Raw genomic sequence first — 26,901 nt, 5'->3', positions numbered from 1 at the left:
TCACTCACTGCTGTATTCCCAGTGCCTAGATAGTGTCCAGTGTGAAATAAACACTCAATACATATTTGAAAAATGAATAGTGAATTCCCAGGCGGTCCAGTGGTTAGGACTCTGTGCTCCCACTGCTGGAGGCCCGGGTTCCATCTGTGGTCGAGGGACCAAGATCCCACAAGCCGCACAGTGCGACCGAAAAAAAAAAAAGAATGACAGATCTTTGTAGAGTATTTAGAATTTTGCAAGCAGTATTAATTCCAACTAATTATGGTTTTCGTCTCATCAGTCATCATTTCACTCTATGCATTGTGTGCTCTGAAACACGTATTTCTTGAACGCCTCTATGACCCAGGCACTCTTCCAGGTGCTGGGGCTACTGCAGTGAACAACGTGGACCAAATTCTGCCCTCGTGCGGCTCACACACTGTGTGCTCTGCTTCCAGTCTCTCACTAGATCCTGTCATTTCTCCGGAAATGATCCCATTCCTCTTTATTTTGTTTCTCACTGTGCTTCTCCCTTTACATGTAGAACCAAGCTTCTTTGCTCCCTGATGTCTCTGCTCTCCTGGCCTCACGGTCCCGGTGCCCATTTCTTCCTGTGTCCTATCTCCATGCTGCCCAGAAGGGAGAGGGGCCTTGGCGTTCAGCTCAGTGGTTTGGCTTTGGTGGGTGGGATGATAAGGGTGTAAGGGTGGCTGAGTCTTGGGGGACTGGTTCTGTGGTAGGTGCAGGAGGCCAGGGGAGGGATGAAAAGCAGGAGACAGGCCCAGAGGGGAGACTGGGAATAGATGGCAAGAGCGGAAGCTGAGAAAACCTGAGGGAAAACATGGTAGTAGAGACCTGGCAGGCCTGGCGACAGCTGGAACCGGTGTTTCATTCAGAGGGTCAGTGGCTTGTCCTGTGTCAGACAGGAGCCCAAACCCAGGGTGTCGTGCCAACCCCGGCGTGGTTCCAACCCCGGGCTCAAGACCTTTCTATGTTTTGGTTCTGGTGAGTCAAGGGAGAGCCTCTCTCTCCTCCCCCAGATTTTGTCATCCAGCCCTGGGGAAAGACCTCTGTGTGTGCCAGACCAGAAATCCCAGCTTTCAGAGGCCCCTAATTCAGACACTGCTGCCTCCTCACAAACGAAGCTGTCTTACCTTTGGGCTCACATCTCTCATCTCCTCCGTGCTAGGACACTGCACCTTCCTGATCTTTTTCTCCTCGAAATCCTTTTAGAACCAGGAGTGTTTGAGAAAGAACAGCTGCTCTAGAGAAGGTTAGAGAAAAATCAGTGTCCTCAGCGGACAGCCAGATTTTAGCACTTAGTACTTAGTATGTTGAACGTGGAGGACACACTGAGAGAGATGCTAGAGGATATTGGGGTGGGGTAGGAGAAGCGTTTCTGATGAAAAGCCATGCTGTCAAGGATGTACAGTTTGGGGGTGGTGGGCTTTTTCCCAAGGTTGAGCTGCCCTCCCTAACCCTAGTGATGTCCAGCCCAGTCCTCTCATTTTAGAGGCAAGCAGGCTTGGGGTTCAGAGGGGGAAATGCTGCAGAACTTCTTCCCTTCTCAGTCACAGGTTCCGAGTCTGGGACAAAGTCCGAGGGGTCTTCTTGTCCAGCTCCAGACACAGCCTCTTCCTACTGGAACCCTCCTGGGGACCTTATCCCCTAGCCAAGCCATTTTCCTGGGGCTTCCATCTGCTGGGCCCCAGTTCTGCCAATGTTATCCTGAGCTGCCTCCAATCTCGACATGCCTGTTCCTAAAGAAGACTTTAGGTACCAGAAGGTGCTACCATTCCCTCTCCCACTCCTCAGCCCCTGAACTCTTCCCATTCTTCAGACATGGAAATGACAAGAGCCTGCGCTGGGTTTATCTGTCCCTTTACTTACAGTTCAAGTTGTCCAACAATTCAAATGGAGGCGTTTCCATCTTCCTACCTTTGGCAGATGAGAAAACTGATCTCAGAGGGGTTAATTTTTTAATTGCCTTCCCTGAGGCCGCAAAACTTGGAGGCTGTGAAACCTGGCTGTGAGAGACTTGGCCTCGGACTCCAAAGCCCTTGCAAGGTGTTATTTTGCAATCTGCCTCCACTTCCTGGCTGTGCGACAAGCTCCTAATCTGACGGGGTGGGGGCGGCTGGCACAAAAGCAGGGCAGTCTCAGGGCAGGATGACCAGCGCCGTCCGCCTGAGATCAGACTCTCCCAGGTTGGAGGCGGCTTAGAGGAGAGGATGGCATTGCATCGGCCTCTGCAGGAAGAAGCGGAGGCAGCCGGGAAGGAAAGCGAGACGGGCTTATGGCAGAGGAACCAGTGTGAGTTCAGGCTCGGATATTTAGTGGTTCTCAGCCTCCTATTACTCACAGCGCTGAGCCCTGACAGCGCAACGGCGAGACGTCTACATGTTCCTGTGGAGCTCGCCCCATACGAACCCCCAAGACACGCTTCCCTTTGTTGGCCTTGACTGGCCGGCAGGCGGCTGCCCCTAGACGGGTCACTCCTATGCGGCTCTGTAAGCCGCCTGGGCGCCAATAGACTTCCAGCCTCGAATGCAAGGACCCGCCCCACCGGCTCTGATTGGCTGCGAGACTCGCACCTCCAGGCTAGCCACTCAGAGGCGCCCGCCAGTTCCCCCTTACCTCTGATTGGCTGAGAGAAAAGCATGCTCAGACACGCCCCGAGCCACGACTTCAGAGCTGGGGCGGCCGTTAGCCTCCGGGGGACGCCATGTTGTTTCTTTACAGACTCGTTGGTCCGTGACAGGTAACTCGACTGGGGGGCAGGAGGAAGGACCGGGTGCCAGGAAGTGGGGAAGGGGAGGCTGTGGGACCCAGGCAGCGCCTTCCACCCACCTCGGAGCACTGGAAGGCAGGGGAGATGCCCGTAAGGGCCAGGCTGTGGGGGGACTGGGCCCCACCTCACCCCAAACCTGCCTCAGGACGTAGCGGCCCCTCTGGGCAGCGAGGCTGGGCGTTTCCTCCCCTCGGTGCGTCTCCACCTGCGACATGGGGACGGACGGGGGGTGGGGTGGGGGTGAGGACAGTCCGTTGGGGCCAGGGTCTCACTTGGCGTCAAAGGGGCAAGGAGGGGCAAGCAGGGCGAAGATGATTGGATTTGCTCTTTGATGGACATGTTGGCCTCTTCTTGACTTCACACTGATACATTGGTTCATAATTAGGAAGTAATGCACATTTCTGTCTTCGGAGTTAGCGAAAAATTGAGCAAAGAGAAAACTAGCTGGTGGCTCCACTCCTCACTCGATTAGAAGGAAGAACTATCAGGCGAAGCCTCAGGAAGGAGCTGTAGCAGTTGTAGCAGTGAGCTTGGAAGAAAAGGATGGCTGGTCTTTGAGGCTCAAAAGAAAGCAAGGAGTTGGGAGTTGACCACCTCCTGGGTGTATTCCTAAAGTTTACCTGTGAGAGAAAGCCTTGCACCCAGTACCTGGCAACCACAAATATGGTCTCACTCTCCATAATTTTGTTGGGAGTGTTATAAAAATGGAATCATACAGTTTGTAACCTTTTGAGATTGTATTTTTCATTTAGCATAATTACTTTGCAATCCATCCAAATTCTTTTTTTCTTCTTCAATACTTATATATTTATTTGGCTGCTCCAGGTCTTAGTTGCTGCACATGGGACCTTTGTTGCCACATGTGGCATCTTCGTTGCCCCTTGTGGGGCCTTTAGTTGTGGCATGTGGACTCTTAGTTGTGGCATGCATGTGGATCTAGTTCCCTGACCAGAGATCGAACCTGGGCCCCCTGCATTGGGAGCTTGGAGTCTTCACCACCAGGGAAGTCCCCATCCAAGTTCTTGTGTGTAGCTTGACACTTGTTTTTAGGAGAGGCTGATGTTCTTTGTGGACCCATGAAGTGATGTGGACTGACTCCATTTAGTCAGATCTAATGTCAAAAAAGATAGCTTGGGGACTTCCCTGGTGGTGCAGTGGTTAAGAATCTGGCTGCCAACACAGGGGACATGGGCTCAATCTCTGGTCCAGGAAGATCCCACATGCCGTGGAGCAGCTAAGCCTGGGCACCACAACTACTAAACCTATGCTCTAGAGCCCACAAGCCACAACTACTGAAGCCTGTGCACCTTAGAGCCCGTGCTGTGCAACAAGAGAAGCCACCGCACTGAGAAGCCCATGCATTGTAACAAAGAGTAGCCCCTGCTCACCACAGCTAGAGAAAGCCTGCACACAGCAATGAAGACCCAACACAGCCAAAAATAAATTAAAAAAAAAAAGCTCAGAGCTCAAGCACTGGATATTAATCTAGGCTCCATCGCTTACCAACTTTATCATGTTGGCATGGCTACTAATCTTTGTATCTCAATTTCCCCATCAATATATGGAAGATAATGAAAAAACCTATTTCATAGAGTTATTGTAAGGATTTAAATGGGTAGTAGATATATACTTAGTAGAGTGTATATTACAAAGTAAACATTCAGTAGTTCATCTTTTAGAGTTCTCTTTTTATCCATTTTACTCAAGTCCATGTGAGAAAATAAGATTGATTAAATTGTGGCTTTTCATGTTTGAAAAGGCCAGTGATTACTTTAGCCTATGTCTAATATCCATTACGATTATTATTAGGATCTACCACACTAAGCCTTTTACCATCTTCAAACAGCCGGTGGTTTAATCCTCCTAGACTTCAGACTATACCACTAAGCTACAGTAATCAAAACAGTATGGTACTGGCACAAAAACAGACTCATAGGTCAATGGAACAGAATAGAAAGCTCAGAAATGAACCCATACACCTGTGTTCAATTATCTGTGACAAAGGAACCAAGAATATACAATGGAGAAAAAAAGGAAAGAAAAAAAAAAAGAATATACAATGGAGAAAAGACAGTCTCTTCAACAAATCATGCTCGGAAAACTGGACAGCTACATGTAAAACAATGAGATTAGAATATTCGCACATACCATTTACAAAAATAAACTCAAAGTGCTTTAAAGACCTACATGTAAGACGAGAAACCATAAAACTCCTAGAAGAAAACATGGAACACTCTTTGACATAAATCATAGCAATATTTTTTTAGATCAGCCTCCTAAGGCAAAAGAAATAAAAGCAAAAGTTAATAGGGATTTCCTAGGTAGTGCAGTGGTTAAGAATCCTCCTGCCAATGCAGAGGACTTGGGTTTGATCCCTGCCCCAAGAAGATACCACATGCTAAGGAGCAGCTAAACCCATGTGCCACAACTATTGAGCCAGCGCTCTAGAGCCTGTGAGCCACAACTATTGAGCTCATGTGCTGCAACTGTTGAAGCCCACACGCCTAGAGCCTGTGCTCTGCAACAAGAGAAGCCACCACAATGAGGAGCCCACACACCACAATGAAGTAGCCCCCGCTCGCTGCAACTAGAGAAAACCCGTGTGCAGCAATGAAGACTTGATGTAGCCAATAAGTAAAAATAAATTAATTAATTTTAAAAAGTTAATGAATGAGACCTAATTAAACTTAAAAGCTTTTGCACACAAAAAAGGAAACCATTGACAGAAAAAACCTACAGAATGGGAGAAAATATTCGCAAACGATGTGACAAAGGGTTAATATTCAGAATATATAAACAGCTCATACAACTCAATAGCAAAAAACAACCCAATAAAAAATGAACAGAAAACCTAAATAGATATTTTTCCAAAGAAGACATACAGATGGCTAACAAGCACATGAAAAGATACTCAACTTTGCTAATAATCAGAGAAATGCAAATCAAAACCACAATGAGATATCACCTCACATCTGTCAGAATGCTGATCATCAAAAAGTCTACAAATAAGAAATGTTGGAGAGGATGTGGAGAAAAGAGAATGCTTGTACACTGCTGGTAGGAATGTAAATTGGTGCAGTCACTGGAAAACAGTATGGAGGTTCCCAAAAAATGAAAAATTGCAGTCCTGGGTATGTATCCAGAAAAAACGAAAAGGCTAAATCAAGAAGATACATGCACCCCAATGTTCATAGCTGCACTGTTTATAATAGCCAAGACATGGAAGCCATCCAAGTGCCCATTAACAGATAATTGGATTAGTAAAATGTGGCATATATATACAATGGAATATCATTCAGCCATAAAAAAGAATGAAATTCCGCCATTTGCAGCAATGTGATTGGACCTAGAGAATATTATGCTTGGTGAAGTAAGTCAGAAAGAGAAAGACAAATACCATGTGATATCACTTACATGTGAAATCTAAAAAGTAATACAAATGAATGTATATGCAAAACAGAAACAGAGTCTGAGAAAACAAACTTATAGTTACCAAAGGGGAGAGGAGAGGGAGACGGGACAAATTAGGGGTATAGGATAAACAGACACAAACTGCTATGTATAAAATAAACAACAAAGATATACCAAGGGAATTATAGCCATTATCTTGTAATAACTTATAGTGGAATATAATCTTGAAAAATACTGAATCACTGTGCTGTGCACCTGAAACTAATATAATATTGTAAAGCAACTTTTTCGATAAAATAATAAACATATAAAAAAAGAAATAAGAAAACAGAATATTTGGTATTTTAGATAATAGGAAATGGTAGGGAGAAAAAGAAAAGCAGAATGGGGATTGATAGAATATGTCAGAGAGTGTTGAAATTTTCATTTGTGGATAACAGTTGAAGACCTCATTCAGAAGGTAATTTTTTGGTGAAAACTTGAATGGGAGAATTCACTGTGCATATCTGAAAGAAGAATATTTGAAACAGAGGGAAAACCAAATGTAAATGACCTGAGGTGGCAACATGCCTGGTGGCATCTTTCAGGCAAAGGGTGGTGTTGAGAGAGAGAGGAGGAGATAGTAGGAAATGGAGTTAAAATATTGAGTAGATTATGTCTTAAAGTCATAATAAGGGCACTGACTTATGTATACATGTAACAGTTTCATTTAGATATAATTCACATACCATAAAATTCACCTTTTTAAAGTGCACAATCCAGTGGCTTTTGTACATTCGCAGAGTTTTTGCAACCATTATCATAATCAATTTTAGAACATTTTCACCACTCCAAAAAGAAACCCCATACTCATTAGTAGTCACTCACCATTCTCTCACCAGCCCTATGTAACCATTAATCTACTTTCTATCTTTATAGATTTGCCTATTCAGAGCATCTCATATAAATGAAGTAATATCTAGTCTTTTGTGACTGGTTTCTTTCACTTACCATAAAGTTTTGAGGGTTTATCCATAATGTAGCATGTACTAGTACTTCATTTCTTTTTAAAACTGAATAATAGTCCATTGTATGGCTATATTGCATTTTATTTATCCAGTCATCAATTAATAGACTTTTGGATTGTTTCCATTTTTAAAAAAAGAACCTTTTTAAAAATATATTTATTTATTTATTTTTGGCTACATCAGGTTTTAGTTTTGGCACGTGGGATCTTTCGTTGTGGCATGTGTGCTCTTTGTTGTGGCATGTGGTCTCCAGAGCACATGGGCTCTGTAGTTGTGGCACAAAGGCTCAGTAGTTGTGGCTTGGGCTTAGTTGCCCCCCGGCATGTGGGATCTTAGTTCTCCAACCAGGGATTGATCCTGCATCCCCTGCTTTAGAAGGCAGATTCTTCACCACTGGACCACAAGGGAAGTCCCTGTTTCTATCTTCTTTTAACTATTATGAATAATGCTTCTGTGAGCCTTCATGTACAAGTCTTTGTGTGGATGTATGTTTTTATTTCTCTTGGGTGTATACCTAGCAGTGGAATTGCTGGGTCATATGGCAACTCCTTTTGTTTTGGAAATTGCCACACTGTTTTCCAAAGTGGCTGCACCATTTTACATTCCCACAGTAATGTGTGAGGTTTCCAGATTCTTCATGTCCTTGTCAGCACTTGTATTATCTGTCTTTTGGGTTATAGCCATCCTAGTGGATGTGAAGTTGTATATCATTGGGGTTTTGATTTACACTTCCCTGATGGTTAATGATGTTCACCATTTTTTCGTGTGCTTATTATTTATTAGCATTTTTATCTCCTCTTTGAAGAAATGTCTATTCAGCACCTTTCTCATTTTAAATTTGGTTATTTGCCTTCTTATTAAGTTGTAAGAGTTTTTATATATTCTGGATACAAGCCCCTTATCATATATATATATATATATATATATATATATATATATATACACACACATACATGTACATACTATACGAAGGATGCTTTAACACCTCAAAACGAAGTAATCCACAACAGACTTAGGTTTTGAAAAGTTTGTGTGAGATAGGTACTGAAACAACTCATGAAGAGCATAAACAGAAGCATTTGGATATCTGCAAACAAAATTTGGATCGATAAATACTCTTAAGGAAGGTTAAAGTTTCTTCAAGAGAATCATTAGTGTACCGGTGACAAGACATGGATTCATCACTACAAGCCTGAGAATAAATGGCAGAGTATGGAATGGAAACATCCTCAATTGCCAACCAAGAAAAAGTTCAAAAGTCAACCATCAGTTGGAAATTTGATGCTTACAGTTTTCTGGAATTCTCAAGGGCCAGTATCGGAACATTATCAGGAAAAAGGGTTCAACAGTCAACAGTGCTCATTACAGTGAGATGCTTATTGAAGAGCTGAAGCCCAAACTTTGGATTAAATGCAGAGGACTGGTATCCAAGGGCATTGTGATCTTGCATGACAGTGCACGTCCGCACAGTTCTGCCCACACTTCTGTCGACACTCTGCAAAAACTTCATTTTGAGGTGTTAAAGCATCCTTCCTATAGTCCTGATCTATAGTCCTGATCTTGCTCCATCAGACTTTCAGCTGTTTGGTCCCCCGAAAGCAGCCCTACGAGGATGAAGATTCACTTCTGATGAAGAAGTGAAGACAGCGGTGCATTCGTGGCTTGCAGCTCAGCCTAAAACATTTTTTAATGAGGGAATACGAAAGCTTGTTGACAGATGCACAAAGTGTATTGAAAATCAAGATTATGTTGAAAAATGATGTATTTGTCTTTTCTAAAAGTTAATTAAAGTAAATTCCACAGCCAGAGTACAGATAATTTCCAACTCACCCTCGTATATTCCCATTCTGTGGGTTGTCTTTTTACTTGATGTTATCCTTTGAAGCATAAAAGTTTTTGTAAGTCCAGTTTACCTTTTGTTGTTGTTGCTTGTGCTTTTGTAATATATCTAAGACAGCTTTGCCTAATCCTGGATTACATTTGATAACTCACAATATCTTAAATTGTGGCTAGGATTAATTTGAAGATGCTACACTATACCTTCTCTCACCTGCTGGTAGGATTCATTACCCTAATACTGCAGTTTTCAAAGTGTGGAATGTGGAGCCCTCTAGTGGGAACCAGAGATTCTTTTAGAATGTTTGCAAGTCCAAAACTATTTTCATGATAATGATAAGATGTTATTGGCTTCTTTCACTATGTTGATATTTGCACTAATGGTGCAAAAGCATTGGCAGGTAAAACCACTGGCAGCATCATCACATTGTAGCCTCTGAGAAGTTTCATTGTACATTCTTTAGGGTATAGAAGAAAAGTTAAAAACAGAGATACAGATATACATTACAATTGACCCTTGAACAACATGGTTTTGAACTGTGTGGGTCCACTTATAGGTGGATTTTTTTCAATAGTAAATACTACATTACTACACAATCTGATCCAAGGTTGGTTGAATCTATGGACATGGAACTGCATACTTGGAGGGCCAACTTAATTTATGGTCAGATTTTTGACTGCATGGAGGGTTGGGTGTCTCTAACCTCGAAGTTGTTCAAGGGTCAATTGTAATTGACCCTTCTTTAGAATTTAGAAGTCAAAATTATTTAACTTGCTATTATTAGTAGTATTACAAAAATAGTTTTGACCTCATGGATCACCTGAAACAATCCTGGAGCCCCTTTAGGGGCCCAGGGATCACATTCCAAGAACCACTGTGTGCTGCCATGATAGATCCTTTGATGGAAGACTTATTCTAAATGCACCTTTAAATTTCTACCAGTATCACTTATATATTGAGGAATCTTTGATCTAATTAAATATTAAATTTTTTTGGTGGGGTGGGGAGAAGGAAGGATTTACTACTTGCAGCAAGTAAGGAGAACTTTTCCCAAAGCAGTGTCTCCCTGAACTACAAAATTGGGAAAGTTTTAAAGTAAGGGTATGTGCATATTTAAGAGGGAGCTTGAGCAGAGGAGAATCCAGCATAGAACTGGGGAAAAGGCTAACAGAGTCCCAGCTTTAGTTGGTTGAAGTCAGGAAGGTCAACATCATCATTCCATCCTCCACCTGGGTGGGGGCCTTAGTTCCTTCAGAACTGGTGTCAGGACTTACTGAACCTCAGATTCCTTATGCCTTGTCACGGAAAGAATCCAGTGAGAGACAAAGTGGTAAGTAAGAAGTGACTTTAGAGACGTACTCATTCCATAGACAGAATGCGGTCCATCTCAAAAGGTGAGAGCGGCCGTGGGAGAAACACACTCCACAGAATGTGGGCCATCTCAGAAGGCGAGAGGCTAAATATTGATATTTAATTTAGTTTTCATATATGACTTTCAGTATATTTCAAATTAGTACATTATATCTGTTTTTAACTTTTTCTCCTAAAGTCTGTGATGAAAAAGCTGCACATATATATATAATCAGAGTGTGGCCTTTAAAATAATTGCCAAAATGAAGCACTGAATTCTAGTTTGGGTGCGAGAACAATAGTCAAGATCTGTCATATGATGTAACAGCTGGGGTAGTATCTTTATCATTAAACTAACTATGTGAATTTTTCTAGGTTTTAGCCTACAGTGATATTTCTCCCCTAATACTCCAAGCTCAGTAGTAAGAAACTATGATTGCTAAGCCGTAAGGGGGTGGCAGTGATGTTGGTGATGATTGTCTTGAGCACATTCCATAGGGACGAATTCTGAAGCTTAACTCTCAGTTTCGTGAGAAGGAATATTTTTTAACATGTAAATTTTCCACATATTTAAGAATGGTAATATTCTTTGGATCCTCCAAATTGATTCTGAACTGAATTTAAATGTTAGATATAAAATAAGATTGAACTGAAAAGCGGATTATATTACTTCATAGCACATGACCCACGAGAGGCCCTAGTATGCAGATGAGGATGTGACAGTGAGTTTGGAGTGGCATTCAACTCTGGAGGTAATAGAAGCATCAAGCAGAAATTCTTAGAGAGGCTGAAAGAAGCTAAAGCATTTAAAAACTTGTTAAATGGGTGAGTTTAAATACTATAGTTGTTCCCTTATTTGCAAAACTTAGTTGATCAGAAGATTTGGCTCATGAATAAATGATGTAAGTTATTCTCAACATGGAAAATGCATTTCTTTGTTACACTCTCATAATTCTAAAATCAGTTTTGTGTGCTAAAATATGTTTAATGTAGCTTGACTGACACTTTTGACCAAATCAGTCCCACTCCTCAATTATGTGCAGGAGTGATCCTTTTCCAGCCCTCAGTTACTGATCACAACATCTCCTCCTTTTTTCCTTAAATAAACCAAGACATTCAAGTAAATATGTCTAGGAATTGCTAACAACGTGTGTATGCCCTGTAAAGTAAAATGAGCCCTGTTTCAAAAAAAATATGAGGGAGGAGGGCTTTTATGATGCAGATATACTGTTGTACCGTGGATACATTTTATTACACGAGCTTTTTATTATATCATGTCATTGTATAGGTGTGAGTACTGCTTACATAATATTTGCACCTAAAAGTGTATGTATACAGGGACACACACATATAAGCTAACATGCACACGCATTCTTGTTTGATAACATATTCACAGTATCATTTTGTGTTTTATTATATAAACTTTAAATATTTTCAGAAAAGAGCAAAAGTTAAAAAAAAAGAGCAAAAGTTAATTTTTGCTACATGACATTTTTAAGTACCATAGATAATATATGGAAAATGTTTTCTGATTAAAAGTACATTTTATTTTATATTAGGTATCACTTCTTTTCTTGGAAATGTTCTCAAATATAGCATGAGAGAATCACGGTGGCAGTGTGGATATAAGGTAAATACTCAGTCTTTCCTATTTATCTCCCTCTTCACATTGACTTCTGGCACTTAGGAAGGCTTGGTACATCTCAGCTCTTAGCCCTGTGGTGCTAATATGTAAGCAGATTCTGGGACAGAGTGTTGACGTGGGAGTGTCAGGGAAATGGCAGGGCTGGAGGAGGCCAGAGGAAAGAGAAGAGGGAGGATAGGGATATCTGTTCCTAAGAGATGGGAGAGACAGTGTCTGACACCTGGGAACACTGAGGAGAGAGTAAACCCTAAGGGAATATGGCCCAGGGTTTCTCCTAACTGCTTCTAAACAGTTTTATTTTTCTTTGGGGAAAGCCCTGGGTTTTGCAGTTCAAGACTTCATTATTTAGCGTATCATGGAACCATTATTTTCTGACAGGTTTTTCTCCTCTTTTTATCCTAGACCAAAAAAAGATGGCAGCAACAGACCACGGTGCACCTCTGCAGTCTGTTTTCCAGTCTCCACAGCCACCTCTTGCCTCCACAGGTCCCACCTAAGGATTCTCAGAGTTGCAGGAATGAGATTTTTTTCCAGTTTCTTTCCTCATGATGACTCCCCACGTGCCTTCTTGAGGGCTGTGGTAAACTATTTATCTGTAGTAATACCCGTAATACTCTTCTCTACTGCCTCACTCACATATAAGATGGCAGTATTAAAATTGCTTATATTGAATGTACTGTCATATTTCCAAAAGTATTTACATGGTGAAATAAAAATATACTCTTTGAATGTGCAAACCTGTATTTTATGTTTTGTATCCCCAATTATGTTTAATAAGGAAGGGACAGACCTTGGATTAAGGAAGAAGAACCTCACAGGGCTGACTTGCAGGTAGAAAGTCACAGTTGGAGGCAATTGGTTATTGCAGAGACAGGATTTGGTGGTGGTAGTTGCTCTGGAGGAGGAAAGGTGCTAATTGTTCTGTGTGGAGTATATGCCCTAAAGAATTGATGGAATGTGTTGGTATCTAGCAGTATGGAAGGGACCTCTCTAGAGTCTAGGTGCTGTTCCGTGGAGACTCTGCTGCCCATCAACAGTCTCCCTTTTTTTTTTAAAATAAATTTATTTATTTATTTAATTGGCTGTGTTGGGTCTTTTTTGCTGTGCATGGGCCTTGTTTTAGTTGTGGTAAGTGGGGGCTACTCTTCTTTGTAGTGTGCGGGCTCCTCATTGCCGTGGCTTCTCTTGCTGCGGAGCATGGGCTCCAGGTGCATGGGCTTCAGTAGTTGCAGCACATGGGCTCAACAGTTGTGGCTCATGGGCTCTAAAGCACAGGCTCAGTAGTTGTGGCACACAGACTTAGTTGCTCCACGGCATGTGGGATCTTCCCGGAGCAGGGATCGAACCCATGTCCCCTGCATTGGCAGGCGAATTCTTAACCACTGCGCCACCTAGGAAGCCCAACAGTCTCCCATTTTTAAAACAATTATTTATTTATTTGGTTGCACCAGGTCTTAGTTGCAACAGGTGGGCTCCTTAGTTGCGGCTTGAGGGCTCCTTAGTTGTGGCATGTATGTGGGATCTAGTTCCCTGACCAGGTAAACAGGGATCAAACATGGGCCCCCTGCATTGGGAGTGTGGAGTCTTATCCATTGTGCCACCAGGGAAGTCCCTCTCATTGTTTATTTTTTAAAATTAATTAATGAACCAATTAATTGGCTGCATTGGGTCCTCATTGCTGCATACAGGCTTTCTCTAGTTGTGGCGATTGGGGGCTACTCTTCCTTGTGGTATGTGGGCTTCTCACTGTGGTGGCTTCTCTTGTTTCGAAGCACAGGCTCTAGGCTCGCGGGCTTCAGTAGTTGCGGCTCACGGGCTCTAGAGCACAGGCTCAGTAGTTGTGGCACATGGGCTTAGTTGCTTCGTGGCATGTGGAATCTTCCTGGACCAGGGATCGAACCTGTGTCCCCCGCATTGGCAGGCGGATTCTTAACCACTGCGCCACCAGGGACGTCCTCATTTGTTTTTTTTATACTATTTCCCAGGCTCCAATAGCTGCAGTTTCACCACCAGTGGGGTATAGGCGCCAGGGGCTGGGATGGGGTGGGGGATGGCAGACAATATTTGGGGAGCTTCCTAATCATGTAAAAAGTCTATCTATGGAAGAAAGTCATTGAAGTTGGCCTCCATAACTGAGGAATGATTCAACAAATAAACCCATAAATCCAGGGGTTACATATATGTTTCTGTTGATTAGGTACAGCAAAGATGAAAAGACAGGAGTGTTTCCCCAGCCTGCTCCAGTGTTTGGCATTCTTTATTGTGCGAATTTGAGGAAAGGGATGAGCGGTGTTCTTAGATCACGCGTACGGCTTCTCCTAGGAGAATGGCTCGAGGAGCTGTGCTGCCCAAGCGGCTACTGGGAGTGGCCGTAGGTGTTTGGCGTCTCCTGCTGGTCAGTATGGAGCAGTAAGGGGGCAGGTAGCCACGGCCAACTCCCCTGAAGCCCTGGTGCTCCCTTGGCCGGTAGGCTCTGAGGCACCACCCTTCCCCGTGCCCTTCAGACAAGAACCTTGTGAGCCCGAGCCAGGCTGGAGTGAAGCCTTTCAGACTTTATCCACTGCCCGCCATATTTCTCTTACTTTCTCCTCTCGGGGCCACTGGTGGTTTTTGTACAGGGGTAGGGGTGTCGGAAGTTAGAGTTCAGAAGCTCAGGGGTTGGTGGGAGGGCTGGGCCCCACTCGCCTCAGAGCACCAGGATCTGCACTGGGGGACAGGCTGTGGGGTGTCGGAGCCTCATCCAGAAAAAAACATCCACCTCAGGGGATGGAAACACCATCCGGCCACCGACCTTGGGCAGTTTTTTCCCCTCAGTGAGTCGCTAATTGTAACATGGGGGCTGGCTGGGTGGGAGTGAGGGCGTTGGACTCTGGGCTCCATGTTCCTTCTGGCGTTGGAGGAAAGGTATTTAATCAATCAGTGATCTCTTTGAGATGATTAGATTTGTTCCTTGACGAACACTGGTTTCCTCTGGACTTCACACTGATACATTTGCTCATAAAAATAGAATAATGCATCTTTTATTCTTCAGAATTTGGCAGTACTTGTGTGTTATATTTAGTTCCTTGGATGCAAAAAGGAAATTAGCTGTTGTCTCCTATCCTCACCTGACGGAAGGAAGAATTGTCAGGGTTAAATCCAAAGAAGGGGAGCTGCAGACCAGCTAAGCTAGCCCTGGTGTGCTTTGGGACAGAAGAAAACCACCAGGAGCTCAAAGGAAAACGAGGAAGTGGACGTTAACTATCCCATGGGGTATCTACTAAATGGAGCCTTAGACACACCTGCATCACTGCGCTCAGAGGCAGAGCTAATGTTCACTTCGAAAGAAGAGCATTGATGAGGTTATGGTTTCTCTTATTTCAAAGAATGATGATGCCAGTGATGACTTCAGCCTGTGTCTGATCTCAGTTATCATTAGTGTCCATCCCCAACTACTACACTGAGCCTTGCCACCTGAAACAGTTTTCGTGCACATTCTCCATTCCTTGCCTCTGACCCCACTGTTTCCTTAGCTTTGCCAGTCAGTCCTTCCATCATGCCTTCATTTAGCAAGTATGGTTGGCCACTATTCTTAGGAGCCATCCTTCATTCCAACAAGCAGAGGCAGGTATGATTTCTGTTCTACTGTAGAATCGTGTTGAAATCTCACTCATTCAATATTATACTTTATAAAATTATCTCTTTATTATACAATTCTGTTCAAATCTTATTTTACATAATACTCTATCATAGCTATTTTCTTACATGATCATCTCCTCCACTGGACTGTGAACTGGTGCCCTGAAACATGAACACTTCCTCTTGAAATCACCATGGTCCAGTATGTAGGAGATGTTCAGGAAATCTTGTTGAAACAGTGAATGAATTTTCACCCAGGAGAATTGGTCATAACTTAAATTCTTAGGGAAAAAAATCTCTTTTGTTGTTGTTGTTGTTGTTTGCTAGGAAGATTGTGCATTATTCCATTATCATTTATTACTAATTATATTTTCTATTTGGTGAATTGTTACTTTTATACCTTTTGCCCATTATTGAAGTCTAAAGTTTCTTGGTTATTTCATATAAAGGTATTTGTGTAAGATATTTATTCAGCAAATAATTTTGAGCATATCCTATGTGTAACATTGTTTTAGGTACTAGAGATGTGTAGTTAACAAAGAAACAAAAATCCTTGCATGGCAACTTAAATGTCCATCAACAGAGGAAAGGTTAAAGAAGATGTGGCACATATATACAATGGAATATTAGCCATAAAAAAGAATGAAATAATGTCATTTTCAGCAACATGGATGGACCTAGAGGTTACCATACTAAGTGAAGTAGGTCAGAGAAAAACAAATATCGTATATTAACACATATATGTGGAATCTAGAAAAATGGTACAGATGAATCTACTTGCAAAGCAGAAATAGAAACACAGATGTGGAGAGTAAATGTATGAACACCAATGGGGAAGAGGGGGATGGGGTGAATTGGGAGATTGGGACTGACATATATACACTACTATGTATAAAATAGATAACTAGTGAGAACCTACTGTATAGCACAGGGAACTCAGCTCAATGCTCTGTGGTGACCTAAATGGGAAGGAAATCCAAAAAGGAGGGGATATATGTATATATGTAACTGATTCATCTTTCTGTACAGCAGAAACTAAAACAACATTGTAAAGCAGCTATACACTAATTATAAAGAATCCTTGCACGTTTGGTAGAATTTTCCTGTAAAACCATCTGTCCTAAAGTTTTTTTTCCTTTGTTTTTGTGCAAAGCATGTAAACTACTGATTCAATTTTTGAAAGATTATGTCACGTTTTATACTTCTTTTTGAGACAATTTTGACAGATATATTTTCTAGGAATTTATCCATTTAAGTTTTCATAATAAAATCTTTCATAATATTTAGTATCTTTTAAATAAAGATAAAATCACTGTAATAAAATCATTGCAATAAAATCATTCATAATATTTATTATCTTTATTTTATTTTTTTTTGGCACATGGGCTTAGTTGCTCCGCGGCATGTGGGATCTTCCTAGAGCTGGGATCAAACCCATGACCTCTGCATTGGCAGGTGGATTCTTAACCACTGCGCCACCTAGGAAGCTCTATTCTCTTTTAATTCTCTGCTCTCTGTTTATTTCTCCTTTTACATTCCCAAGATTTTTTCCTATTTTTTTACTTATCTTCCTAGAGATTTGTCAATTTTGTTAATGTTTTCAAACACTTTTATGGGTCTATTTTAGTTTTAATTTCTGTTTAATTTCTCTCTTATGTTTATTATTTTTTCCTTATAATTTTTTTTTCTTCTTTTTTTGCCACACTTGTGGGATCTTCCCCAACCAGGGATTAAACCTGGGCCACCTCGGCAAAAGCCTGGAATCCTAACCACTTGGCCACCAAAGAAGTCCCTCCTTATACCCTTTTTGAATTTCTTCTACTATTCCTTTTTCTACTGTTTTTTTCTCTAGTTAAATACTTCTCACCAATCTGTTGCCTTTCTTCTTTTTTGGTATAAACATTTAAGGTCGAAATTATCCTCTCAGGGCCTCTTTAGCTGCCGACCACAATTTTGTTGTTTGGTTTTTTTGGGCCGTTCCATGCAGCATGTGGGATCTTAGCTCTCCTGCCAGGGATTGAACCCACGCCTCCTATAGTGGAAGCTCAGAGTCTTAACCACTGGACCACCAGGGAAGTCCCTGACTACAATTTTGGATAAATGATACTTTATTATCATTCAGTTATACGTGTTTCCTATTATCTATAATATTTTCTTTGACATCCAGGTTACATGAAAATGTGTTTTCTAGTTTTCATATGTGCAGGAATTTTTAGTTATCGTCAAAAAGCAAAACAAAACAACCCATCTGTAATTTGTTTGCAATCTTTTATTTCTTTTCCAAAGTTTAGTCTGTTTCTTCAGAACTCCCCTGTAATACAGTTTGTTCAAATGCTCTCTTGACCCAGTTTTGAGGCCCTGTCAGTTCCCCTTTTTGAGGAGTTAGGTCCATACCTCAGTCACTTCCCCTATCATCCTCTTGTGTGTATGCTGGGATCACAAGGAAACAGCCCTAATTGTGCTGGGGCCTGGGAACTAGATGACTAGGGACAACCCCTCCACCCCAAGCCTACAAAGTTTTTCAATGAAGCCAGTCAACTGAGAACTCCTGGAAACTAACTAACCCCACTCTGCTTGCCATACATAAGCTGCCCCCTACAGCTCTGGCTTGCTGTTACTCTGTCCTTGGGTCCAATCCCCTGGGTGGCCTGCCTGGCAGCTTTGTCTTTAAGCTGTGAATAACAGGTCTGACACCAGATCCTGGATGCTTTATCACCACTGCTCTGCAGTGGAGGTCTATGAAGCTCCTCCTGAAGACCTTGGGAGTTTTTGTCTTCCAGTATCAGACATGCTGAGTGGCTATTATGGTACCCGTGGCCTGGGGATTGTACTTTAATGTCTTTGGTCTTGAAGTAAGGCTTAGTCCACAAGGGGGCGCTGTAGTCTCATGCTATTACTTTTCTTCTTCTTGAAGGTCTGTGCTGTGTGGCATACCATCTTGCTTTGGGGAGGGTTTGCTCTGGGTTTTTTGTTTGTTTGTTTGTTTTTAAATTTATTTGGCTGCTCTGGGTCTTAGTTGTGGCATGTGGGATCTTCGCTGCCACATGTGGGATCTAGTTCCCTGAACAGGGATTGACCCCAGGCCCCTTGCATTGGGAGTGCAGAGTCTTAACCACTGGACCACCAGGAAAGGCCCTGCTCTGGGTATTTCTTTGTTGGTCACCATCTCTCTGCTCAGGTTTCAGAGACTTAGCTCAATAAGATGTTGTCCATGAAAATGTTGGGAGTGTAGGTGTTAGCCCTGACTGTGTCTCTGGCTGTGTTGCCTTGAGTGCACCACCTCCCCTCTCTGGGTTCTTAAAATTTGACCCTTTTTTTTTTCTTTTCTCTTTTCTTTTCTTTTATTTTTTATTTTTTGGCACACGGGCTTAGTTGCTCCGTGGCATGTGGGATCTTCCTGGAGCTGGGATCGAACCCATGACCTCTGCATTGGCAGGCGGATTCTTAACCACTGCGCCACCTAGGAAGCCCCTCCAAATATTATCTGAGCTTTGTGTTTTGTTTTGTTTTGTTTTTTTTTTTTGGCACACGGGCTTAGTTGCTCCGCGGCATGTGGGATCTTCCTGGAGCTGGGATCGAACCTATGACCTCTGCATTGGCAGGCAGATTCTTAACCGCTGCGCCACCTAGGAAGCCTCTTTTTTTTTTTTTTGTGGGTGGGGATATTGTTTAGTTTTGAAACCCTTACTGGAGGGAAAACCTATTTAGTGTTTCTCCAAGACAGTATCATTATTACTTTGCAAACCCGAAGACCAACTTTCTCCAGGGTAGTAAACTTTGCAACTTGGAAAACTGAAACCTGCTTTTAACCTGAACACTGACTCAGAAATTGATTGTGGCCCACTAAGTCTAAATCAAAATATTTCCTGGATTCCTAGTTATGGCTAAGGGCAACATGCCAGGCTCAGCCATTTCAAGAGAGGAAGCTGTTCTTGTATGTTTAATTCATCCTAATAATTTTCACAGCTGGAGCCATTTTGAGCACCTCTCTGTACTAGGCACCATGCTAAGTGTTTTACAGACACTAATCCACCCACAATCCTCATGCATTACCACACTTTTTTTTTTACAGATGAGAAAACTGAGGTTCATATAGCTAGTACGTGGTGGCCCTGAGATCCAAACCCAGACTGAGCAGGCCTCAGAGCAAGTGCCCTCAGCCAACATGCAGCCTGGAGCTGGGGCTGACCCCCACTCTTGGGGCAGGTGCCTGTCACATGACTAGCCAGTCAAGGGAGAACCAGCTGGCTTTAAGGGGCCACCTCCAGACCCGCCATGACCAACTACCGCTGATGACGATTTGGACATCCAGACATCAGCTAAGAACCTTACCACTTCCCCCTCCATGGAGGGGTCCACGGAGACTCAGGCAACACGCTCAGATGGCCTTGCCTGGGGTAATTGGTCCCTCAAGGCCTCTGACTCCATGGTGGAAGCTTCCCCAGGCCCTACATTTCTAAAAATATGTCCATTTTATAAGTTACTCCGTATAATGGGCATAGATTTACTGGTCAAATTGTTACCGAATCAGGTTGCATGGACCCCTGCTCGGGTACAAGCCTGGCCAAAGCCCCCTGCCTCAGCTGGGAAGTTGCTTATTCCGTTCAGGTTCGTACAGCCAGAAGCAAAACTGAAGCTGAGCTTGATGCAGCGTAAGCTTTATTTAATGCCTGAGCATGGAGAAGTGGGAACTTTGTTCACAGATGAGCTTCTCACCTACATGGCAAAACTTTGGGTCATGGCTGCAGGCAGGGGTGTCATTTGGTAGCTGAGGTAGTAAAATCAGCATAGAATGAGGCTCAGGAGCTGCTGGAGGCCAGATTCATCTTTGTCCAGCTGGTTCTATCTGGGTTTCTGTTTTTCTCTTCCTATAGCTTCTCTTTTTTGTCTCCAGACCCTGTGACTTAAAAGATATACGTTAGTTCCTGTCCAAGGGAGCAGTGGGCAGGTTTTGAGCAAGGATCTGGTGTCAGCTCTGGCAACAAAATGTATCTGGGACATTTTTACTCCATATCTGCTTCCAGAGTTCATGCTAATATTAGTACTGGAAAGCACTACAGTAAGGAACTGTGTTTAACCTGAACCCAGCGTTCCTCAAGCTTATTTGTCCAGTTCCTTTTTATACCATCTCTACGAATCTGCTCCACAGTTCACATGTGGGAACACTGCTCTAGCTTAGGTGTCCTCAACCTCACCACTGCTGGCCTTCTGGGCTGGATGACTCTACTGTGGAGGGCTGGCCTGTGCGTGGTAGGATTTTAAGTGGCACTTCTGGCCTCTTTCCATTAGAAGCCAAAAGCAACTCACCCCACCTTAAATAAATCTTATGCATACATATAAAGTATATATATACGCATAAAACTTATGTTTCATGTATAAAACATAAGCAGATTTACTATTTATTTGTGGTGGTATTATTATTATTATTACTATTTTGGCTGCACTAAGCAGCTTGTGGGATTTCAGTTCCCTGACCAGGGATCAAACCCAGGCCACAGCAGTGAAAGCATTGAATCCTAACCACTAGACCACCAGGGAACTCCCCTATTTATCTGTGGTATTAAAATGTATAATGGGGGGACTTCCCTGGTGGTCCAGTGGTAAAGAATCCGTCCTTCAATGCAGGGCACGTGGGTTCCATCCCTGGTCGGGGAACTAAAATCCCACATGCTCCTGGGCAACTAAGCCTGTGTGCCACAACTACTGAGCCCAAGCACTTCAACTAGAGAGCCTGCATGCTGCAAACTGCAGAGCCCACATGCCCTGCAGCCCTTGCACCACAACTAGAGAAGAAAACCTGTGTGCCACAACTAGAGAGAAGACCTTATGCCACAACGAAAGATCCCTCATGCTGCAACTAAGACCTGATGCAGCCAAAAATATAAATAAATAAATAAATAAAAATATTTAAAATATATCATGGGGAGGTGATTAAGAAAAAAAATCTGAAAAGACTCCTTGAGAGGAGTGAGAATGAAAAAAAAAAGGGTTGATAAACACCGCTCTAGTTCAATTTTTCAGTTATTTATGCAAATTCCTTGGGAAAAATGACATTCCTGGCTCTTTTAGGCTGAACCAAAGAGCCAAGCAACTGTGGACACATAGAAGGAAACGACTGGGAGCTGACAGAAGCTGAGGATACCATATAGAAAAGACTCAGGACTGCTGTCAGCTCTTCGGCTATGATGGGTACAGGAACCCAAAGAAACTCTCAGCCAGGATCCCTGTCGGGGAAGCTCCTCTGTTTCTCAGTGGAAGGGGCTTGGGGGCGGGGTCTTCCTGTTGTGAAAGGGGCTTAGAGCTAGGCTGTCATGTCACTTTACACCAGATGGAGGACACATTGAATGCGGTTGACTAGGGCCTCCACATCACTCTGCAGACACACACATTTTTCTCTTCTCCTATCTTATTCTTGAATAAATCTGGCCTCTCACTCTGACCTCCTCAGATCCCACTGTGGAGAGAACACTGAATATCTTGATTGCTGGCCTCTGTACAGCCATGACGGGGAAGCCACTGTAAAGACCACTTCCACTGCCCATAGCCAGCTAAAATGAAAAAAGTTTAAATTACAAATCCAACAAATACATTTTAAAACATTTAAACATTTCTCTGCTGAAAAACTTACTTCCCTCATCTAGCAGAGTGCAAACCTTCCCAACTTTTAGTTTGGGGAAATGAGTGACTAAGAGTTATAATCTGAAACCAAGCTAAGAGTCACTCATTTTCTGCTTCTTACTTCTATCAAAAAACCCCACTTGAACTCAGGGTGAGGAGCAGAGCTGGTGCTCACAGGAAGCCACGCGCCCTTCAAAGGCACCTGTCTTTCTTAGCGCCGCGCTTCTTGAGCAAGCTGGCCACTGCCTTGCAGACCTGCCTTGGAGCCACTTTCAGTAAAGTGAGGTAAGGGATCCGGGGGCTGGGGGGTGGGGAATGTTCCCAGGGCCTCAGGCCCTGCGCCACTTTGTCCACAGCTGTGTGGACTTTGGAAGTGCTGAAAGCTGCCCAGCCACGCAGCCAACCCATCACTCGGGCATCCTGGTCATCCTGCTGGCCATTCTGTTGGCACCTGTCCCGGAATTCACACACAGCCTACCCTCCCAGCCCTCACCCGACTGGCTCTCACATACGTGCAGGGCTCTGCTCCTGCACACATCTAGCCTAAGCCACATGCTCAGAACACACGCCGAACTTTCATTCAACATACACACTTTTCCACTTCTGGCTTCTATCAAGACTCCCAGGTCAAGAAACACCAGCCAAATAAGGCCTGCAGAATAATTCCAGACACTTACTAGCTGTGTTGACTTTCGTTTCTTCTCCTGATGATTTCCTAACACCACAGGCTCTCTTATTCCTTTCATTTTCACTGGTAAGATGATGGAGGAAGGCTACAATTGTTATTCATTTAATTAGGATTGGTAATCACTTAACATAGTTTTTTTCGTTGTTGTTTTTTGAGACCCTGCGATGCCCCAGGTCTTCAGCATCTGTTTGCAGGAATAAATCAAAACCTGTCTCTTGAGAAACACATAGTTTGGGTGTTTTTGGGTGTATGGTGGTCAGGGTGGGGGATGGGGACTAGATGTGAATTAGCTAACAATGTGAGTGTTTTCATAAGGAATATCCGGGAGCCACTAAGAAGGATGCAAGAGGAGGTGGCCTTGAGTCAGAAAGCCTCCTGCATTGCTCTGATTCACATGTGGACATGTGTGTAACTTTAAGAAGGTTTTAACTTCTTCATCTGTCAGTTTAGATAGGAAATGAGAGTGGTTGTGAGCGTGTGTGTAAGGTTAAGAAGGTTTTAACCTCATCTGCCAATTTAGATAAGTAGTGAGGGTGGCTGCGGAGGTAGAGATTTTATTTCTGGCTATGATGTGCCTTTTGTAGCTGTGTCCTGCTAATTCCCACTCTGATAGGATTCAGTGCATCAGATTGATTTTCATATGCAGTTTTGATGAAAAGACCAAAAATTGCCCTCAACTTACCCAACTGAATACCGCAACCTTCTATCGGGCCTGAAAAATGCATTTTCCAGGCCCCTGGAAAACTAAAGGGCCTGAAACACTGGCCCCTTAGTGTCAAATGGGCCCAGGAGCCGCCAGCCACCCCGCCTGGGAGGCCAGGTGTGTTCCAGCTAAGATGGTGTTTCGCGCTTTGGAGCGAACGTGGAGCTTGGGTGTGGCGTGCCGGGGCCCAACCTGCACCAGCTCTCGGGAGCTGACTGTTAGATCTTCAGGAATTTTGTGACACAGCTGGTGGCTTGACACCATGGAAACCAGCAAGAGCCATAAATCAGAGCCCCACCCTCCCAGACCTGGTTCATCAGCACATCACTGGGACTTGGGGCTCGAGAAACAAGTTCTTTACATGGCTGTATGGTCTTCGGAAGGCATCTAACTTCTCTGGGTCTTTCATGAGTCATCTACACCATGGCTCACTATACTTATTTGGCTTAAGAGTACCAGGTTTTTGTTGGATGGGATGTGGGAACAGGAGCCCAGGACTGGGATTGAATGAAAGATATGCGTGGACGTGCTCTGAAATCTATAACGCGTAAAGCATGCAGGAGGGATTAGAATTTTTATACAAAGGCAAGAGGCCAACCTGGTTCCCTTCTAGCCTGATGACTTACCTGTCATCACTGAATTTTTTTTTTTTTTTCATGACTTTTCCCTTTTTGCCACTTGCCTGGTCTGTCTACAGGGTTCTGCCCTGGGTCTCTGTTCACCTTCGCTGGCAGGCAGAGTGACTCACCCCAATTATTTTACCTCTGGCTGCTGCGGACTTTCTACCCATAAAACAAGGACAGTTAGAGCTACTGTTACTTCAGAGAACACTTAAGGTTAAAGAGAGAGAAGCAAAGGAGTGTTTTAGAAGTAAAACTATGAAAACAGACATAAGTGTTAGGATCGGTGTGGATTCTGCAAGTTTGAAGAAGTTAAAGATAAAAGGTGGACAATTCAAGAGTCTTTCACCAAGTTCTAGAAAGTGACACCTTTATAAGCATTTTAACGTAATAAATATAATAATTTACTATAATGCGGATCTTTAGCAACAAATACCTCTATGTGCCAAATTAAGCCAGTTTAGGTGAGGGTGTTCTTTTAAAAAATTATTGAAAGCTTTAAAAAAGCAAAACATTACGAGAATTATGTATGAGAAATTTGGTAATTTCTGTGTCAGGATTTCCGTTCTCTTTTCATAAAATGTGTATCCCGAAAGATTCCTTTTCCTGGGTGTTCTAAATATTTGCCCTGATTTGAGAGTGTGTCATCACTGAATTTTTGATGTTACTGTCTGAAAGGGAAACATGTGTAGATTTAAAAAAATTTTTTTTGGTTTTTGGCTTTCATGTCAGAAAGGCCCTGGGTGCAGTTCTGTTGGGCACGTCGGCTAGTCTTGTCATTCCTGTGAGAGATTTCAGTAACGCCAGACTGGTTTTCAGAAATACATCCTTGAAAAACACCTTGTTGAAAAGGTTTTACTACCCCTGCTTACAAATGGGAGAAGCAGAGCTCCCAGCAGAGGGGTAGGAAAAGTGGCAGAGCTGGAATCTGGAATCTGTCTTCCTCCAAGGGGCAGGATTATTTCAGTTTGGCTGCACTGCCCTTCCGTTCAAGGACCTGGGTTGGGCCCTTCCCTCTAAGAAGGTTGGGAAGAGTGTACGATGATCTGGGCAAAACACAAAGGAGCCATGCTCTGCACGCAGCACCATTTTGCTTTTGTTCTGATAGAAACCTTGTTGGCTCTTCCCCTCGTTAGGTTCTTCTGGTTGGGCTCAGACCTGCCGTGAAGAGCCTGTAAATCTGAAAATGAACCCCACGGATACAGCAGACACCACTCTGGACGAAAGCATCTATAACAATTACTACCTCTATGAAAACCTCCCCAAACCTTGCACCAAGGAAGGCATCAAAGCATTTGGGGAGCTCTTCCTGCCCCCCCTCTACTCCTTGGTCTTTCTGTTTGGTCTGCTTGGAAATTCTGTGGTGGTTCTGGTCCTGTTCAAGTACAAGCGGCTCAAGTCCATGACCGACGTGTACCTGCTCAACCTCGCCATCTCGGACCTGCTCTTTGTGCTCTCGCTGCCTTTCTGGGGCTATTATGCTGCAGACCAGTGGGTGTTCGGGCTCGGCCTCTGTAAGCTAGTTTCCTGGATGTACCTGGTGGGCTTCTACAGCGGCATATTCTTCATCACACTCATGAGCATCGATAGGTACCTGGCCATCGTGCACGCGGTCTTCTCCCTGAGAGCAAGGACCTTGACGTACGGGGTCATCACCAGCCTGGCCACGTGGTCAGTGGCTGTGCTCGCCTCCCTCCCAGGCCTTGTGTTCAGCACGTGTTATACTGAGCGCAACCACACCTACTGCAAAACCAAGCACACTTTCAACTCCATGAGGTGGAAGGTTCTGAGCTCCCTGGAGATCAACATTCTAGGGCTGGTGGTCCCCTTGGGGATCATGCTGTTCTGCTACTCCATGATCATCAGGACCTTGCAGCACTGCAAAAACGAGAAGAAGAACAAGGCGGTGAAGATGATCTTTGCTGTGGTGGTCCTCTTCCTGGGCTTCTGGACCCCTTACAACGTGGTGCTCTTCCTGGAGACCCTGGTGGAGCTAGAGGTCCTTCAGGACTGCACCTTCGAGAGACACCTGGACTATGCTATTCAGGCCACGGAGACCCTGGCTTTTGTTCACTGCTGCCTTAATCCGGTCATCTACTTCTTCCTGGGGCAGAAATTTCGCAAGTACATTGTACAGCTCTTCAAAACCTGCCGGGGCACTTTGGTGCTCTGCCAGTACTGCAGACTCCTCCCAATTTACTCGGACACCCCCAGCTCATCTTACACACAGTCCACGGTGGACCACGATCTCCATGATGCTCTGTAAGAAATGAAAAAGCAAAAAAGCAGAGTTGATAAGCTTCCCAAATTAAGAGCTTATTTAAAATTGTATTGTAGTAAGAGTTTCCTGAACAAGTACTGGGAAGAAGTACATCCACTGCAAAAAGTAGGGCTTCTCACCCTGCAGTCAGTTTTTCTTCCTGACAAGTACAAGTTCAGCGTGACCAGAGTTTACCTGGACCGAGGTGTCCTTCCTCGCCCCAGGCTTCCCTGCAGGGATACATAAACCTGAGGAGGATTCTGAGCAGTGTTGCAATGAGGAGATAGATGGTTTCGGAAAGGGAAGACCATTCCCTTCTAACCTGAACTCATGGGGTTCTCCAGAGGGGATTGTACAGAACTGACGGGGGGAGT

At 43.6% G+C, this 26,901-nt stretch overlaps 1 protein-coding gene and 1 long non-coding RNA gene across 2 annotated transcripts; both read left to right on the top strand.

Annotated features, from left to right (window-relative positions):
- The first annotated feature begins 2,709 nt into the window (after positions 1-2,709).
- LOC130834623 (uncharacterized) lies at positions 2,710-12,509 on the top strand. Its single transcript, XR_009048714.1, has 3 exons — positions 2,710-2,740; positions 11,935-12,005; positions 12,423-12,509. It is a non-coding gene; the product is annotated as an uncharacterized LOC130834623 (long non-coding RNA).
- A 9,989-nt stretch (positions 12,510-22,498) lies between these two features.
- On the top strand, positions 22,499-26,533 carry CCR4 (C-C motif chemokine receptor 4). Its single transcript, XM_057706555.1, has 2 exons — positions 22,499-22,541; positions 25,376-26,533. Exon 2 carries the CDS (start codon positions 25,454-25,456, stop codon positions 26,531-26,533), a length of 1,080 nt encoding a protein of 359 aa, XP_057562538.1. The 5' UTR covers positions 22,499-22,541; positions 25,376-25,453.
- The last annotated feature ends 368 nt before the right edge of the window (positions 26,534-26,901 follow it).

Source organism: Hippopotamus amphibius, chromosome 13 (genome assembly GCF_030028045.1).
Source record: "Hippopotamus amphibius kiboko isolate mHipAmp2 chromosome 13, mHipAmp2.hap2, whole genome shotgun sequence".
In the NCBI taxonomy this organism is placed as follows: Eukaryota; Metazoa; Chordata; class Mammalia; order Artiodactyla; family Hippopotamidae; genus Hippopotamus; species Hippopotamus amphibius.
This window is presented reverse-complemented; position numbering and strand designations above follow the sequence as displayed.